Source organism: Martes martes (assembly GCF_963455335.1).
Source record: "Martes martes genome assembly, chromosome: 4".
NCBI classification, from domain to species: Eukaryota; Metazoa; Chordata; class Mammalia; order Carnivora; family Mustelidae; genus Martes; species Martes martes.
The window spans coordinates 144,052,145-144,067,942 of NC_137891.1; the positions used below are offsets into that span (position 1 = coordinate 144,052,145).

Below are 15,798 nucleotides of genomic sequence, written 5' to 3' on the forward strand. Positions count from 1 at the left end.
TTAACATTTCAAACTGCTTTTAGAAGTGTAACAATGTCTCAACTTACTGCAAAAACTTGAGGACTGATGGATGGATGGATTGAAGGGCAGACAGATGGACATACACATGATAAAGCAAGTAAAATGTTACTGGCAGAATCCAGACAGATGGACATACACATGATAAAGCAAGTAAAATGTTACTGGCAGAATCCAGGTGATGGTTCTGAGTATGTACAATAACGTTCTCCCAATTTTACTGTATGTTTAAAGATTATGATCATAAAATGCTGGGAGGAAATCACTTTTACAGCCTCTTGTACTTGGTCTTAGACTTGGAAACAACTTGAGATAAAGGTCGCTCTTGGCTTCCACTTCGTCTCCCCATCACCAAGCACAAGTTACCAGCAGAAAGTCTGTTTCACTGTTGAGAGTATGTCCCTACAAGAGCAGAACAGCTTTCTCACTTTGAACCAAAAAAAAAAAAAAAAAGAATAAAACCAAGCCATATATTCAGAGAAATGAGACTGACTTATCTTTCCAGAAGACTCCCATCTAGCATCTTTTCCTGACTTCTGGCCTGCCTCCTCTCTTGCCTTGATCAACATCTATCTACCTTGAATCTCCAGATTTCCAAAGTGACTGTTCACCTCCACAGGGCTGACGGATCTAACAAGTTCCTCTATCAGGATACACATTAAATGCATTGTCTTCCTTCCTGTCTTTTCTAAAGCTGATACTCCCTCCCATAGGTGCATTTTAGCTACTATATGAAAAGAATGTTGTTCAATTTTCCTATGGCATCATCCTATGTAGGCATAAAAGCAGATGAACTTAGCAATCTTGCTCTTGCCTCTCCGGTTACACTAAACAATGTCTGGATGTAGCTGACATCCCTGCACAGTGGTCAGGAAGGCAGGCAGCAGAAGTGCTGGGCACATGGGTCTTCCTGGTACAGCCATACATGTGGCTCTGGCCCGGCAATGTGAATTCATTTAACAGGTATTTACTGAGGACAATTTTAACGCCAAGCACTGTGTTTGGCTCTGGAGAGACAACTGCCAAGTATGGATAGAGAGATTTAGTCTCTGCTCTTACTGAGCTAAAAACCCATCAATCTAAAGGAGAAGGAACTTGGTTTAACAGGGGGAAAAAAAAAAAAACAAAAAACAACCAAGACCTGATTTAGGTTCATGAGAAGGTTCATGAGAACCTTCACTGAAGACCCAATTCTAATCCCTGTAGACACTCACTTCATTTCTTTGAGCCTTGTGTATTCACCTGTAAAATGTGGCAAATAGTAATATTTATCCCACAAGACCACGTCATAGATCAAATAAAGAAAATATACATCAAAGTCTGCCATAAGCCATAAAGTAAAATACAAAATATAGTATAATAATAGCTGGCATTTATTAGATGTTACTAGTTATCTGACCAAGTCCTTTAATGACAGGGGGAGGGGTCTCCTTTTTAAAATTACTTTGTTGGGACTATAAAACTAAAAGAATACCATACATACTTGGCACAAATCAAATATGCAAATGCAAGGATGATAAGGAAAGGATTTGCTGTCCAGGTAAATGAAGGCACCAGCCTCAACACTCCATATATTTAGTTACAAGCCCAATTCTTGGGCAGACCCTCCGCCCCCACCTCCGCAAGAGAGAAAATTCACAAAAGATGCCCTGGCAAAAGCTGACAACATGGTCCACACCTCAAAGGCTGGGAGGAATCTGGTCCTAAGGTAACAGGGCCCCTGGTATTAATGTTCCAAAGAGAGGCTGTTGGATTCCGTATGTTCGCCTCGGAGTCTCTCGCAGGGTAGAGGGAGCAGCTTCAAGGGTTGTGCTCCTCAAGATACAGAGCCATGGGAGAGGCCAGGAGTTACTGCCTCCATCTGGGGCCTTCACTGCCCACCCAAAACAAGCCGGGACTCAAGGTAACAGGACTGCAGCCAAGGGGTGGCTCTGGGGTGGAAAGGAGTGGTAATACTCCAAACTTCTTTCCACAATAGGGAAGAGAAAAGGAACTTACATGTGGTGTGCAGGAGATATGTACTTTAGAAGGGAACTATTGGTCAGTTGTATACAACAATCAAAAATGGCATGAATAGTGATTTGGAAAATTCAACCATCTGTTCATCCATCCATCGGTTAAAATATCTACTGAGTGGTTAGTGTTAGATGCGAAGCAGTGCCCTAGACATGAGGGACACAGAGATAAATGAGGCACACATAGTGCAATAAATTCCAAGGCAGAGGTAAGGGGGGGGAATGCTAAGATGGACAGAGGCAAGAGCCTAATCAACCCTCAATGGAGAAAGTCAAGGAAGGCTTCCTGGAGTCTTGAAGAATTAATATAAGTTCTCCCAAGTGAAAGACGAAATCGTAAGTTTGCCACAAAGGAAAAACCTAAGCAAAGACTCAGAGGTATGGGAGAATGTGGGTACGGCATCGCTAGAGCCACTGACCGAGAAGTTCCCTGTCTGGAAAAGCTTTCCACTTCTCTAAGCATTTTGTTATAGGAAAAGTAATGATGGATTCCTTGAACAAATTCCCAAAGCCTGGGTCTCCAATCCAAACGCCTAGAGGGTAGTGCTGGGAAAGGAAATGAGCAGAGTAAGCTGGGTGGGGGGACACTTGCCCCTCCTAAAGGGGGCAGCCCCTGCTCAGCACCAGCCAATTCCTTCCACATGGGAATGTGGGCCCCCGACTGCCAAATCCTTTTGTTATTTCTTCTAGAGAAGCAGAAAATCTGGATTTTTATGTGAAGTTTCTTAGTTTTTACATGTTGAAAACTAATTAAAAAAAAAAAAAGTTGTTCGGGTTTTTGTGTGTGTGTGTGGTTTTTTTTTCCTTTTTCCAAGCACAGGGTAGGTCAAACAAAACCCATCTGGGGTCCAGATTCAGCCTGTGGACTGCCAGGCGGCAGCCCTGATGTGTCGCAAGAAATGAGTGCTATTTGAGAGCAGCCAGTAGGGCCAATGGAGAGAGCCGAAGAGCTGGAGGCCGGCGGGATTTGGTGAGAATCCTGGTGCCACCCACATTTGCTGTGTAGCTTTGCAGAAGCTATTTAAGCCCTCTGGGTCTTGTTTCCCTCATCTGTATAATGGAATAATAATACTGTGTTGGTGCTTTTAAGGAAAACAAGCCCAAGCAGGAAAAAAAAAAAAAAAAAAAAAAACTCCTATGCTAAATAATGAACTAGTATAAACCTGAAAGGTTAGCTAGGACTACAAGATCATTTTTTTTCCATGAAAAATTACCAAGAAGTAATAAAAGCACGAGCACATGTTATAAGAGAAGCAAACTCTTCCAACCATAGATACTGCACCCCATTAGTAACGTTTTTTGTACACATAGCTGGTTTTTTCCTATACTGATAACTTTTTAAAGATTTTATTTATTTGAGAGAGGGAGCACACATGCACGAGTAGGAGGAAGGGTCAGAAGCAGAGGAAGAACCAGACTCTCCCCTAAGCAGGGAGTCCAACTCCGGGTTCCCTCCCAGGACCCCTGGATCATGACCTGAGCTGAAGGCAGACACTTTACAGACTGAGCCACCCAGACATCCCTCTATACTGATAATTTCTTAAAACAAATGTATTCATAAAATTGCATGTTCAGTTTTACAATTTTTCCTTTTAACATTAGAACGTAAACTTTGTTGTTATCATCCAAATGTTTATTACCTACCCAGTACTATCCAGAGTGATTTCGAAGTCATAAACCAGAGATCACGTCACACTTACCGTTAAAATCCACTGACCCTTTCCCTCCTATCAGAATAAAATCCAAATTCCTGCCCATGGCCTCAAGGCCATGCAGGAGCTGGTCCCTACCCACTGCTCCAACCCACTTCCCACTACTCTCTGCCTTGCTCACAGCCTCAGCCCTGCTGACCTCCTCTGCTGATCTCACAGGTACTTTCCTCCCCTCATGAATGTGCTGCCCTCTCTTCCTGAAATCATCATCATTCAGGTCAAACAAAACCTCCCAAGAAAGAACACACCAGCCATGCCAAATCTGTTCATCTGTATTTTTCCTTCATAGCATTTTCCAGAAAATAGAATCACTTTCTGTGTGTGCGCGTGTGTGTGTGTGTATATGTGTGTGTGTGTGTATTTGTCTCTTTGTCTATTTTCTGCCTCTCTATACTAGAATCTAAGTTCTCAGAAGTACCCAGGACCCTCATCTGTCTTGCTTACTTTGGAATCTCTAATGCCAAGACAGTGCCTGTCGCATAGGAGACAATAAACAACATTAGTTAAAGGGCGAAAAAAAATGAACCCACCACCCATTGTTCCTGGCCTCAGATCCTCCTGAAGTTATCACTTACAAATTTCTTCCCTGAACTAATTTATCCAAACCCTGCAAGACAAGCACTTGAAGATGGTGGGAGGGAGAAATGGTGACAAGCCCAGATTCTAGATCTGAAATGCCAAGGTTCCAATCCCAGCCTTGTCATTTATTAGCTGAGTCAACTTGGGCAAGCTGCTTAACATCTCTGAGCCTGTTTTACCATCTGATACTTACTTCATAGGGTAGAAGTAAGGATTAGAGGAGTTTAACAGATAAAATGCTCCGAAAAGTACTAGATAATTAGCACGATACACGCTTTAGCCACTGTCTGTTCCCTTACTCTGATCCTGATTGCTCAGGTGAGCTGTATCTTTCTTCTCCCCTCAGGCTATAATCTCCTGAAGGCAAAGACCATTTCTGGATCCCCGCAGTGGATTAGAGGCCCCCACAGGACAGGGATGGGCGTGGAGCTACGGTGCGGCTCCCCGGTGTAGGTTGGCTCACCCAGTACGAGGCTGTATGTCATCTAATGTTTCTGAGTTTCAGTTTTCTTACCACAAAAAGAGATCACGTCGATCCCACAAGACAGGTGTGAAGATTCAATACAATAATCTTTGTGAAATAAAATAATGCTGAGGCTGGAGGCAATGGTGAATTTCAGGGGCAACAGTAGAAGGTATTAGGTGAATCTGCTTCCAAGTTCAAAGCTGGCTGCCTTCTGGTATAGGAATTACACATAGGATGTGGATGATTCACATAAATGAATGACTCTGAAAATACGTTTTGTACTATTGTACTGGATATTTTCTATGATTGCCTCTGACAACCTCATGATGGTTTTTAGAAGCTATCCTTAGCTATTAGTCAAACAGGAAAAATACAACTCATTACAGCCAACTACATGAAATAAGATATTCTAGTGTTTAAAATTCTCTCAGTTCGTGATAGGATATTACTGACATGCCCATCAGTAGAACACATTTTTTTTTTTAAGATTTTATTTATTTATCCGACAGAGAGAGAGAGGTCACAAGCAGGCCGAGAGGCAGGCGGGGGGTGGGGGGGCGGCCGAAGCAGGCCCCCGCCCCCGCCAAGCAGAGAGCCCGATGTGGGGCTCGATCCCAGGACCCCGAGATCATGACCCACACCGAAGGCAGAGTCTCGACCCACTGAGCCACCAAGGCGCCCACAAACATTTTTTAAACGCAGTGGAAGTGAAGATGTAACTGCTATATGAATATCTACTTTTGCATAAAGGGCTTTACAAATATCTGACTCAATTATAACATTTCCACAAGGCTGACGCTGCTCTTCTCATTTTACAGCTAAACGCTGAGACACAGAGAGGTTGACTTAGTTTGTCTGAGGCCCCAGAATAAGTAAATGGCAGAGAGCGATTTAAATGCAAGTGAATCTGGGGGCACCTGGGTGGCTCAGTGAGTTAAGCCTCTGCCTTCAGCTCAGGTCATGATCCCAAAGTCTTGGGATCGAGCCCCGCGATGGGCTCTCTGCTCAGCAGGGAGCCTGCTTCCCCCACCTCTCTCTCTCTGCCTGCCTCTCTACCTACTTGCAATCTCTGTCAAATAAATAAATTAAATCTTTTAAAAAAAAATGCAAGTGAATCTGGCTTCAAATCCTGCACTTCACTTGTGTCACAAAACTGTGATTTATCCCCCAAGGTCCCCAATATCTTGTATCGGCTCTGCTGCAAAAGTCAGATGAATGTGGGTGGACAATAATAGCCCTATACATGCAGTTTAAAGCCAGAGTCACTAACAGAGAAAGTCACTAACAGAGAAAGACCGCAGTCCCCACCATAACTGCCATTAAAAACGAAATGGTGTATTTCAAAGAAAGGAAATTAGCATTGTTTTTCTTCCACAAAGTTCGAAGATAAAATAAAAGATAAAATAATAGGTATTATTATATAGTCAAGAAGAAGGAAAGAATAAGGCCAGACAAGGAATAAAAATGAGCTGGGACAAGCCTCTTACTTCACAGAAAGGACTAGAACCAGGCTTTCCTAACCTCTAAAGGAATTGCTTTGTTTTTTTCCATAGTTCCTCACAAAGAGCACTCCACTCACACCTTCCACAGCTAACAGGAATTTATCAAACTACCTCTCTACGCATCCCGACTCCCTTCAAAGAATCTACATATACAGGAAAAGGCACATTAGAACCAGAGAATCATTTCTTCATTTCCCCAGTACACTATGAGGGGAACAGAACAGAGAGGCATGAACTGGGGAGAGATGGGAGGGGCAGACAGATCCTCTAAACCCATCAACAAAATCCTCTGACATTCCAGCCCACTGGTTCTAGTTGGAAATGAACAATGAAAATCTCAAACTATGAAATGATTAGCTTTCTGCTCTGCTGACAATGGCAAAAAGAGGAAAAAGTTAAAAGTCGGATTGGAAGATCTCCACACAGCTCCTACACACCAGTTAATTATCTTCCATTAACACTGAGCTGTCAGGGTCTGCATCAGCCCTTAACTCTCTTGACCTTCCCCAGTCTGCACCTTGTTACCCTGCAATGTTTCATGTTTATAAAGATAGGAGACTCCAGCTGTTCCAGCCTGACAGAACTTAATTTACATTTGGCCTTCATTAAGATGAGAGTCAGAATCATTGAGACCAAATGGAAAAGCCAGACTGCTGGGGGTTATGAAAAATTCAAATGGCATTTTTCCTTTTATCTGACAATTCTTATTAAGGAGACATACATCAACCTGAAACACACAAACTTTAAATGTAAAGGACATGATTAAAATTCCACATTGCAAAACCAGGACCCGCGTGAGACTTTGCCCAAGAGCTGCGGTGGTCCTAGTCTATCACCTGGGTCTTCTGGGAAGGCTGAACTCCTGATTCTGCCTGACTCTCCATGTCATCAGATTCCAGGCTAAGGACAAGGAGTCCACAAATGACAGCAGTACTAACGTGAGTGGTCAGCTCTGACTCTGCCATCTCGCTTGCTCCTCATAGCCAATCAGCCTCCATGTCCTGCTGATAGTATTCCCTAAAAATTCTCGAACCTATCTCTTCTCCACCCCACAGTACCTACTTCAAGCCTCATGACTTCTCTGGGGGAATACAAAAAGCCCCCTTACTGAGCCCTCAAATTATTCAAAACTACTTACCGACTACCTACGATATACCAGGCATTTGATTAGGGGTAGGGAAACAGCCATGAATCAAACAGATAGGCTCTCCATCCCCCTCCATGGACTACAAAGGTTGGAAGATCCATGCACCATGCAAATCATCATTACAAAGTGATACATCACTACAATTTATGAAAGATACAGTGAAGTAATAAGAATGCAATAGAAAGAGATCTCTAATTTATTGGAGGGTCAGGCAAGACTTTTCCGAAGACATAACAATCAAGCAGAAACTCAGGATCGGCACTGAGTAGAGGGAAGAATTTTCAGGGTCAGAAGGCACAGCATCACATCACCAAGACCAAGGGGTCAGCAAACTTTTCTGTAACCGCCCACAGAGTCAGTATTTGCAGCCTTGCAGGCACACAGTCCATATGGCAACTACTGAGCTCTGTCATTGTGATGCAAAAGCAACCACAGACAACACATAAATGAATGAGTGTGGCTGTGTTTCAGGAAAACTTTGTGTCCCTGCAACTCTGAATTTCACATAATTTTCACAAGTCACAAACTATTATTCTCTTTTTGAATTCTTTTTCCACCATTGGAAGTGAAACCCATTCTTTGCTCCCAAAACACCCAAAACAAGCAGCAGGCCAGATGTGGCCCCTGCGTCAGAGCCTGCCAGCCCCTAGTCAAGATGGAGGTGGCAAACAGCAGAGCATGTCTGAGACACCCTGACTGAGTCCCGGTGGAGAGATTGAGCAAGGTGAGGGGCACAAAGTAAGCAGAAAGGGGGAGGTGAAAATGACATCACATACCATCTTCTGCGCCGTGTTACAAATTTAGGAATTTATCCTATGAGCAAAGCAAAGCCAACAAAGGGCTATAATCAGGAATCCATGAAAACCAGTTCTTAACTCACACACACAATTTCCTCACCCCTAATCCAGTCTCTTCAACCCTGTCAAAGGTACTGAAGACATTTCCTTCCCCTTGCTTAAAAACCTTCTATCACCAAATAAGCCAGACTACTTACCTGGCCTCAGCTCCTACTACCTTCGAGAAGCTTTCAGGGCTCTCAGCCCAGGACCTACATATCTTACCAAAAATCAGCCATAGTCCTTCTCTAGCATTTCCTCCCTGTCTTCTCTAACAGGCAAAACCTCCACTCCTAACTTGAGACTAATCTTCAAGAACACCTCTCGGAAGCAAATTATGTTCTCTGGAAGCACTTTGCATATTCCTTTTTCAAGGTGCTTAGAACATCTTCTAACAGTTCTGGTTCCATGTCTCTTTCCTCCACCCAACACCACCCCCCCACCGCCTCTGCTTCCCTACCACTGCCCCAGAGGACACTGGGCCCCTTTAAGGGTAAGCCTGAGTCCTCTTTGTGCTTGTGTCCCCAGTACCTGTAACACTGCTGGGTCCTAGCAGAACCTCCGTTAATATTTGGTGAATTAAAGAGTTAATAAGGGAGCAAACAAATGACAGCCCCATGAGCTTAGCAGAGTCACATTTCTGACTTTGATGTGCTGTTAAACAACTCTTTGAAAGCTATCTAACTTTCTGGTCCCCAGTCTCCCATTGCCCCATTCAAAAGAAGGTACTGTATCCTGATTTTCCACCAATGTATGCTCTTCAATATATAAAGGGCACAACATTTTTTCATGTGTCTCTTAGCCAATTGTATGTCTTCACTGGAGAAGTGTCTGTTCATGACTTCTGCCTATTTTTTGACATGATTATCTGTTTTGTGTGTGTTGAGTTTGAGAAGTTCGCTATAGATCCTGGATATCAGCCCTTTATCTGTAGTGTCATGTGCAAATATCTTCTCCCATTCCGTGGGTTGCCTCTTTGTTTTGCTGACTGTTTCCTTTGCTGTGCAGAAGCTTTTGATCTTGATGAAGTCCCAAAAATTCATTTTCGCTTTTGTTTCCTTTGCCTTTGGAGACATATCTTGAAAGAAGTTGCTGTGGCTGATGTCGAAGAGGTTACTGCCTATGTTCTCCTCTAGGATTCTGATGGATTCCTGTCTCACGTTGAGGTCTTTTATCCATTTCAAGTTTATCTTTGTGTACGGTGTAAGAGAATGGTCGAGTTTCATTCTTCTACACATAGCTGTCCAATTTTCCCAGCACCATTTGTTGAAGAGACTTTTTTCCACTGTATATTTTTTCCTGCTTTGTCAAAGATTATTTGACCATAGAGTTGACACATGAAAAAATGTTCATCATCACTAGCCATCAGGGAGATTCAAATCAAAACCACATTGAGATACCACCTTACACCAGTTAGAATGGCCAAAATTAACAAGACAATAAACAACATGTGTTGGAGAGGATGTGGAGAATGGGGAACACTCTTACACTGTTGGTGGGAATGTAAGTTGCTTTAGCCACTTTGGAAAACAGTGTGGAGATTCCTTAAGAAATTAAAAATAGAGCTTCCCTATGACCCTGCAATTGCACTACTGGGTATTTACCCCATAGATAAGGATGTAGTGAAAAGACCCCAATGTTCATAGCAGCAATGGCCACAGTCGCCGAGCTGTGGAAAGAACCAAGATGCCCTTCAACAGACGAATGGATAAGGAAGATGTAGTCCATATATACAATGGAGTATTATGCCTCCATCAGAAAGGATGAATACCCAACTTTTGTATCAACATGGATGGGACTGGAAGAGATTATGCTGAGTGAAATAAGTTAAGCAGAGAGAGTCAATTATCATATGGTTTCACTTATTTGTGGAACATAAGAAATAACACAGAGCACATGGGGAGATGGAGAGGAGAAGGGAGTTGGGGGAAATTGGAGGAGGAAACGAACCATGAGAGACTATGGACTCTGAAAAACAACCTGAGGGTTTTGGAGGGGCGGAGGGTGGGAGGTTGAGTAAGCCTGGTGGTGGGTATTATGGAGGGCACATATAGCATGGAACACTGGTACATAAACAATGAATTCTGGAACACTGAAAAGAAATTTAAAAAATAAATAAAATTAAAAAAAAAAAGATATAAAGGACAGAGCTTCTAGAACTAGAAGTGGTTCTATAAGTCTGTGGGCCAGCCACATCAGCATCACCTCAGACCTTATCAGAAATGCCAATTCTCAGTCCCTACCCCAGGACTACTAAATCAGAAATCTACAATTTAACAAGATTCCCCAGGTGATTCCTTTACACCTTAAAGTCAGAAAAGGGTCATAAGCCATCTGGGCTTTAAGGAGAAAATGCTAAAACTGGTATTAGCAATATCTTTTATTTTGAATTTGCAATCATGATAAAATCAAAGAAATTCTCAGCATAGATTCCTGTACCGGCTTACCAAAAATAAATAAATAAATAAAAATAAATTTAAGAAATTTTAAAAACAGATTTGAGGCTCAACCATCAGGTAGTTAAATACACGATAAGATAATGTTTCAGGCCTTTCTCAGAAAGCTCTGAAACGGAATTGATTAGATAGATGGATGGATGGTCAGTCTCAGGAGGCCACAGTCACTGACTGCCACACACTCTAGAACCTTACTGTTTTCTGTGTGCTTTTGTTAGGGCAGTTTGATCTCAAGCACACAGTACTGAGCCTCCAGAGAGGCTCACACCAGATGTGTCATCAGACCTCCTGGGATATACAGCCCAAAGCGGGCCATGAAGCAGGTGCTCAGTAAGGCCCTGATGATGTACCAGTGGCCACCTGCCTGATCCTCGACCCTTAATTCAGTACAGCTCTTCCTTACTTGAGGTCAAGAAGGGGGTGATGTATCCAACCATCTATTTCCTTGCACCATGTTTAGGCTGGTTTAAAAACACCACTGCCCCTGTTCCTGGTCCTACCCTAAGTGACATAGGCTTTTAAAGAGGGATTTCAGTGCAGCATGATATGATGGGGTGAGCTGGGGTTTGGAGGCCAGCAGATATGGGTTTAAATTCTGGCTCTACCCTCTGTTTAGGAAAATCATACTGTTCTCTCTGGGAGCCTCAGTTTCCCATGCTGTCTGTCAGAGCTTGCTAAGGCTAAGCTGAGCTTGCTAAGGCTAAATCAATTAATGCCCACAGAATGCAAAGCAGAGGGTGGGGCCAGTGTGGAGTAGTTCTGTATTCTGATTGGTATTTCAGGATATATTGATATCAGGTTTTCAAACTGGTCCAGACCAGCTCTCTCACTTCATAGATGGAAAAAATGAGCCCTGGGATGAGAACTGCTTTGCTCAAAGTCACACAAGGTGGTGCCAGTAGAGTCAGAAAACCCTGACTCCTAAAACGCTCTGTTTTCAAACTCTTAATAAATATAGAAGCTTTCTGGCAAATTAAAGCTTACACAACAGCTCAATATGCTAAAGAGGTAAGAACCCAAACCTCCCTTGATTACTGATGCCCTCTCTGCTTCCATCTCTTCTGCTCCCGGTGGCAATCCAGGGACACGTTCTCAATACCCTTACGCTCCCCCACCACCAAATACATTTTGAGTAACTGAAGACTCAGCCCACCTGAAACCCCAGAGCCAGTAAATGAACCATGCCAGATATTACTCATTAGATAGATCCTCTCCTCACCAGACCACCTAGGGATTTTCAAGTCCCTGAGGTTCCCAGAGGACCTGAACTTTCTCGCACATCCATCCCTACCAGGCACCGTGGAGCTGACATCGCCGTTATCCACACTTCATAACAGAACCGAACACCATATCACTCAAGGACATGGAAACTCAAGTTCAGGTGACATGAGAAACCCCAACATGCCACCAAGGTCAGATTAATCCTCAGGGGATACAAGTACACAGAGAAAGAAGGTTCTGGTCAGAAGATGTGAACTTAAAGCCCACCTCTGCCACCTTCTCTCTGGAATGGTCATCAGCCTCTCACAACTCCAGGAGAGTCCTGGATAGTAAGAGAATGGATTTTGGAGTTGGCCAGTCTCAGATTCCAACCCTGGCTCTGCCACGTACTTACCATGTCATTTTGGGTGAGCTGGTTCATCTCTATGAGCTTTAGTTTTCTTGTCTACAGACAACCCTCACCCCCTCAAAAGAAGAGATCAAACAACCCTTACTTTCGTAAGGTGGCTGCTAGGATTCAAAGAGATAATCTGTGTCAAACACTTATCACCGTGCCTGCCTACGGTTAGCACCTAGAAACAGGAACGATTTAACTGCAACCTAATCAATAAATTGGGATCAACTTTCCTCAGAGAGGTGCTGGGAAAAATCAAACTTAACAGACTTTAGCACGGGACCTGGTACAGAGGGGTTCACAATAAATGGCATCCTCAGCTGCGATGAGCACGCTCGCTCCACCCTCGGCGCTCACCTCTTTGAGCCACAGAAGCTTCGGGGCCTGCATCTCCACGGACATGACGCCGCCAACACACTGCAGGACGCTGTGCTTGGTCTCATTGATCCTGCGGACCTGACTGACCGCCCGGTGGTCCAGCCACATGACGATGTTTCGGTGGGCATCCCCTAGCAGAAATGAGAGGAGGGGGGACACACGCACAATCTTAGCCTTCTAATTGACTTCCTGAATCCCAAGGGCACCAATCTGCACAGCTACCGTAATTTCATACATCAGCCACAGCAAGGGAGAGGGCCACCACCAACACGCTCCACCCAGACCCTGGATTTCCCTTCCAGCCATGTGTCCTTTAACTGTTACCTGGGGTTAAATGTTGACACTAAAACCCGTTGAGATCTACCAATTAATTAGATTCTCATTCATTCTCTCCCAACTTCTTCCCCTCCTTTCCTAGCCCTTCTGTTCCAGAAAACCTTTTCTGGGTCTATATTCAGGAAAAGAGCCTATGAAGTAAGCCTAAAACAGTATGTTGGCTTTTTTTTTTTTTAAGACTTTATTTGTTTATTTGACAGACAGAGATCAGAAGTAGGCAGAGAGGCAGACAGAGAGAGAGAGGAGGAAGCAGGCTCCCCGCTAAGCAGAGAGCCCGATGCTGGGCTCGAGCCCAGGACCCTGGGATCATGACCCAAGCCAAAGGCAGAGGCTTAACCCACTGAGCCACCCAGGAGCCCCCAATACATTGGCTTTTTAAGATCTGCTTGGATAGACATGTCAACAGAATAATATATCCAATATAACACAATGACTACCTCCATACAATGGCTTTTATCTGCTTTTAGTTCCACTACTTCTAGTCACTTTGATCAAGATTAGTTAACTTAGGTGTTTTAACCACCTCTCTCGGTTTGGTGGAGTAGGAAGCAATAGAATTTTTTTCAGTTTGGGGATCAGGCAGACCTCATGGGGAACGTGCACTGTTTCAGTTACAGGTGGAGATAGAGTGAAAGAGTCTTTAAGTTCTTCTTAGCCTAAGTGTCCTTACCTATAAGACAGGGGTAACACCTAATAGCATATAAGGGTTACTTGAGATTCTTCTGTTCACTGAACAAGGCAATGCACATAAAGGCAAGTACCTATCACATAGTAGGTTCTGAAGAAGATGAAGAAAGAAGACACAGAATTTAACACCAGGTAGAAAGGCAGCACAGGCAGGCACCTCACACCCTACCTCTACCATCCTGCAGCCCATATGGGAACGAACTGTCCCCTTCTCCCTTCCATGGCCTCGATTCATTCCTCACATACTAATGGGCAAGCCAATATTCTTTTTACAGTCCTCTGCTTCCTCAGATGGCAAAATGCAGAGAGCAGCAATGACTAAACTGGGAGATAATAAAGGGGAAAGATAAAAGGGCCCCAACAGTAATTGAACCAGGCATTTCACACATTATTTTGCAATTGGAGAACAGCCGCAGCAATTATGTCTTTGCTAATAACAAATATTTATAAAGCTGCACGCGCACGTGTGTGTGTGTGTGTGTGTGTCCCCCAAGCCCTGTGCCAAATGTTTTATATGCATCATCTCATTTAATCCTCAAAACAACTCTCTGATCTAGGTCGTTTTCCATGATGAACGGACTCCGAGATTTAAGATATGCCTCCTATCTCACAGCTTGGAAAAGCATACAGCATGCTTTGAAACAGATCTGTGCAGAGAACAGATAAATAAATTGGTACAACAAACTTAAACTCAAGCTACACAGATCAACATGAATAATGATACCAACTGGGATATTTTTAAACACCATATATACTGTTTGTTGTTGCGGGTATACACATGTGTTGGGAAAGCACAGAAACGATGTGTTTGCGAACACCCACTACAGCCGCATGGTCACCAGCCGGGCAGAGGGGGAGGGCAGGAGCTGAAGCTTCAAGTAATTCTTCCTTTAAAAAATGTCTGTGCAAAGAAGGCAATTTTTTACGGGTCTATCCTCAGTAGTGGGTACGTAGGGGGCTGAGGATTTTATTTTCCTTACTTTGCCATGTCTCTGAAAAAAAGAATCTTTAAAACTGAAAGAAAAAAAAGCCAACCTAAGAAAATATGGAAGTCAGGTCATCAGCACCACGATGAGACAAGGACTCAGTCTCTGCTTTGCCTGACAGCAGGGGGGATGGGCTGTTCAGACCCACAGAAGCTCCTCACAACAGTCATACTTTGAAAATAAAAGGAAATACCTGAAATCTTCCAGAAACACATCTAAGATTTGTTTTGTTTTGTTTATTTGTTAAAAATCTTTCTTAAGATTTTGTTTTATTTGAAAGTGAGCGAGAGAGAAAGAGCACAAGTTGGGGGGCAGGGGGTGTGCCATGGAAGAGGGAGAAGCAGGCACCCTGCTGAGTAAGGATCCTGATGTGGGACTCAATCCCAGGACCCTGGGAACATGACCTGAGCTGAAGGCAGATGCTTAACCGACTGAGCCACCCAGGCACCCCTAAGATTTGTTTTTAAATAGCTGAGCAATTGCACTGTATAGTATCACTGCTTTAAGTTTTGGTTCTCAACCCTCCTTGCACATTAGAAGCACCCAGGATAGTTTTAAAAACAAAATGATGTCCAGGTCTCATCCCAGAAACATCATGGAATCAGACTGTGGGTATGTGGGCACACACACACATGCACACATGCATACACATGCATGTGTGTGTGTGTGTGTGTTAAGAGGGACAATGTTGGGGCACCTGGGTGGCGCAGTTGGTTAAGCGTCTGACTCTTGGTTTCAGCTCAGGTCATGATCGCAGGGTCATGGGATCAAGTCCGACTGCGAGCTCCACATTCAGCAAAGAGTCTGCTGAAGATTCTCTCTCCCTCTCCCTCTGCCTCTCCCCTCTGCATGCTCTCACATGCACTCGCTCTCTCTCAAATAAATAACTCTTTAAAAAAATGGGGGGACAACGTCAATATTGCTTCTTAAATATCATAAATGCAACTGCAGCTGCTTCAAGACTTCTGTCACCTGTCGCTGAACTTTCAACTGGAATGCCTTTCAACTGGCAAGAGGCTCCCAGAACAAACACAGAACCGCACAATGCAGTTGTGAGAATCAAGT

At 43.7% G+C, this 15,798-nt stretch overlaps 1 protein-coding gene across 4 annotated transcripts in view; it reads right to left on the bottom strand.

Moving 5' to 3' along the window:
- Positions 1–15,798, bottom strand: part of FGGY (FGGY carbohydrate kinase domain containing) — a 400,554-nt gene that overhangs the window by 344,951 nt on the left and 39,805 nt on the right. For all 4 annotated transcript variants that reach the window (XM_080800002.1, XM_080800001.1, XM_080800003.1 and 1 more), the window contains one exon: positions 12,704–12,855. In XM_080800002.1, the coding sequence (XP_080656128.1) occupies positions 12,704–12,855 (152 nt within the window). The remainder of the gene's footprint in view (positions 1–12,703; positions 12,856–15,798) is intronic.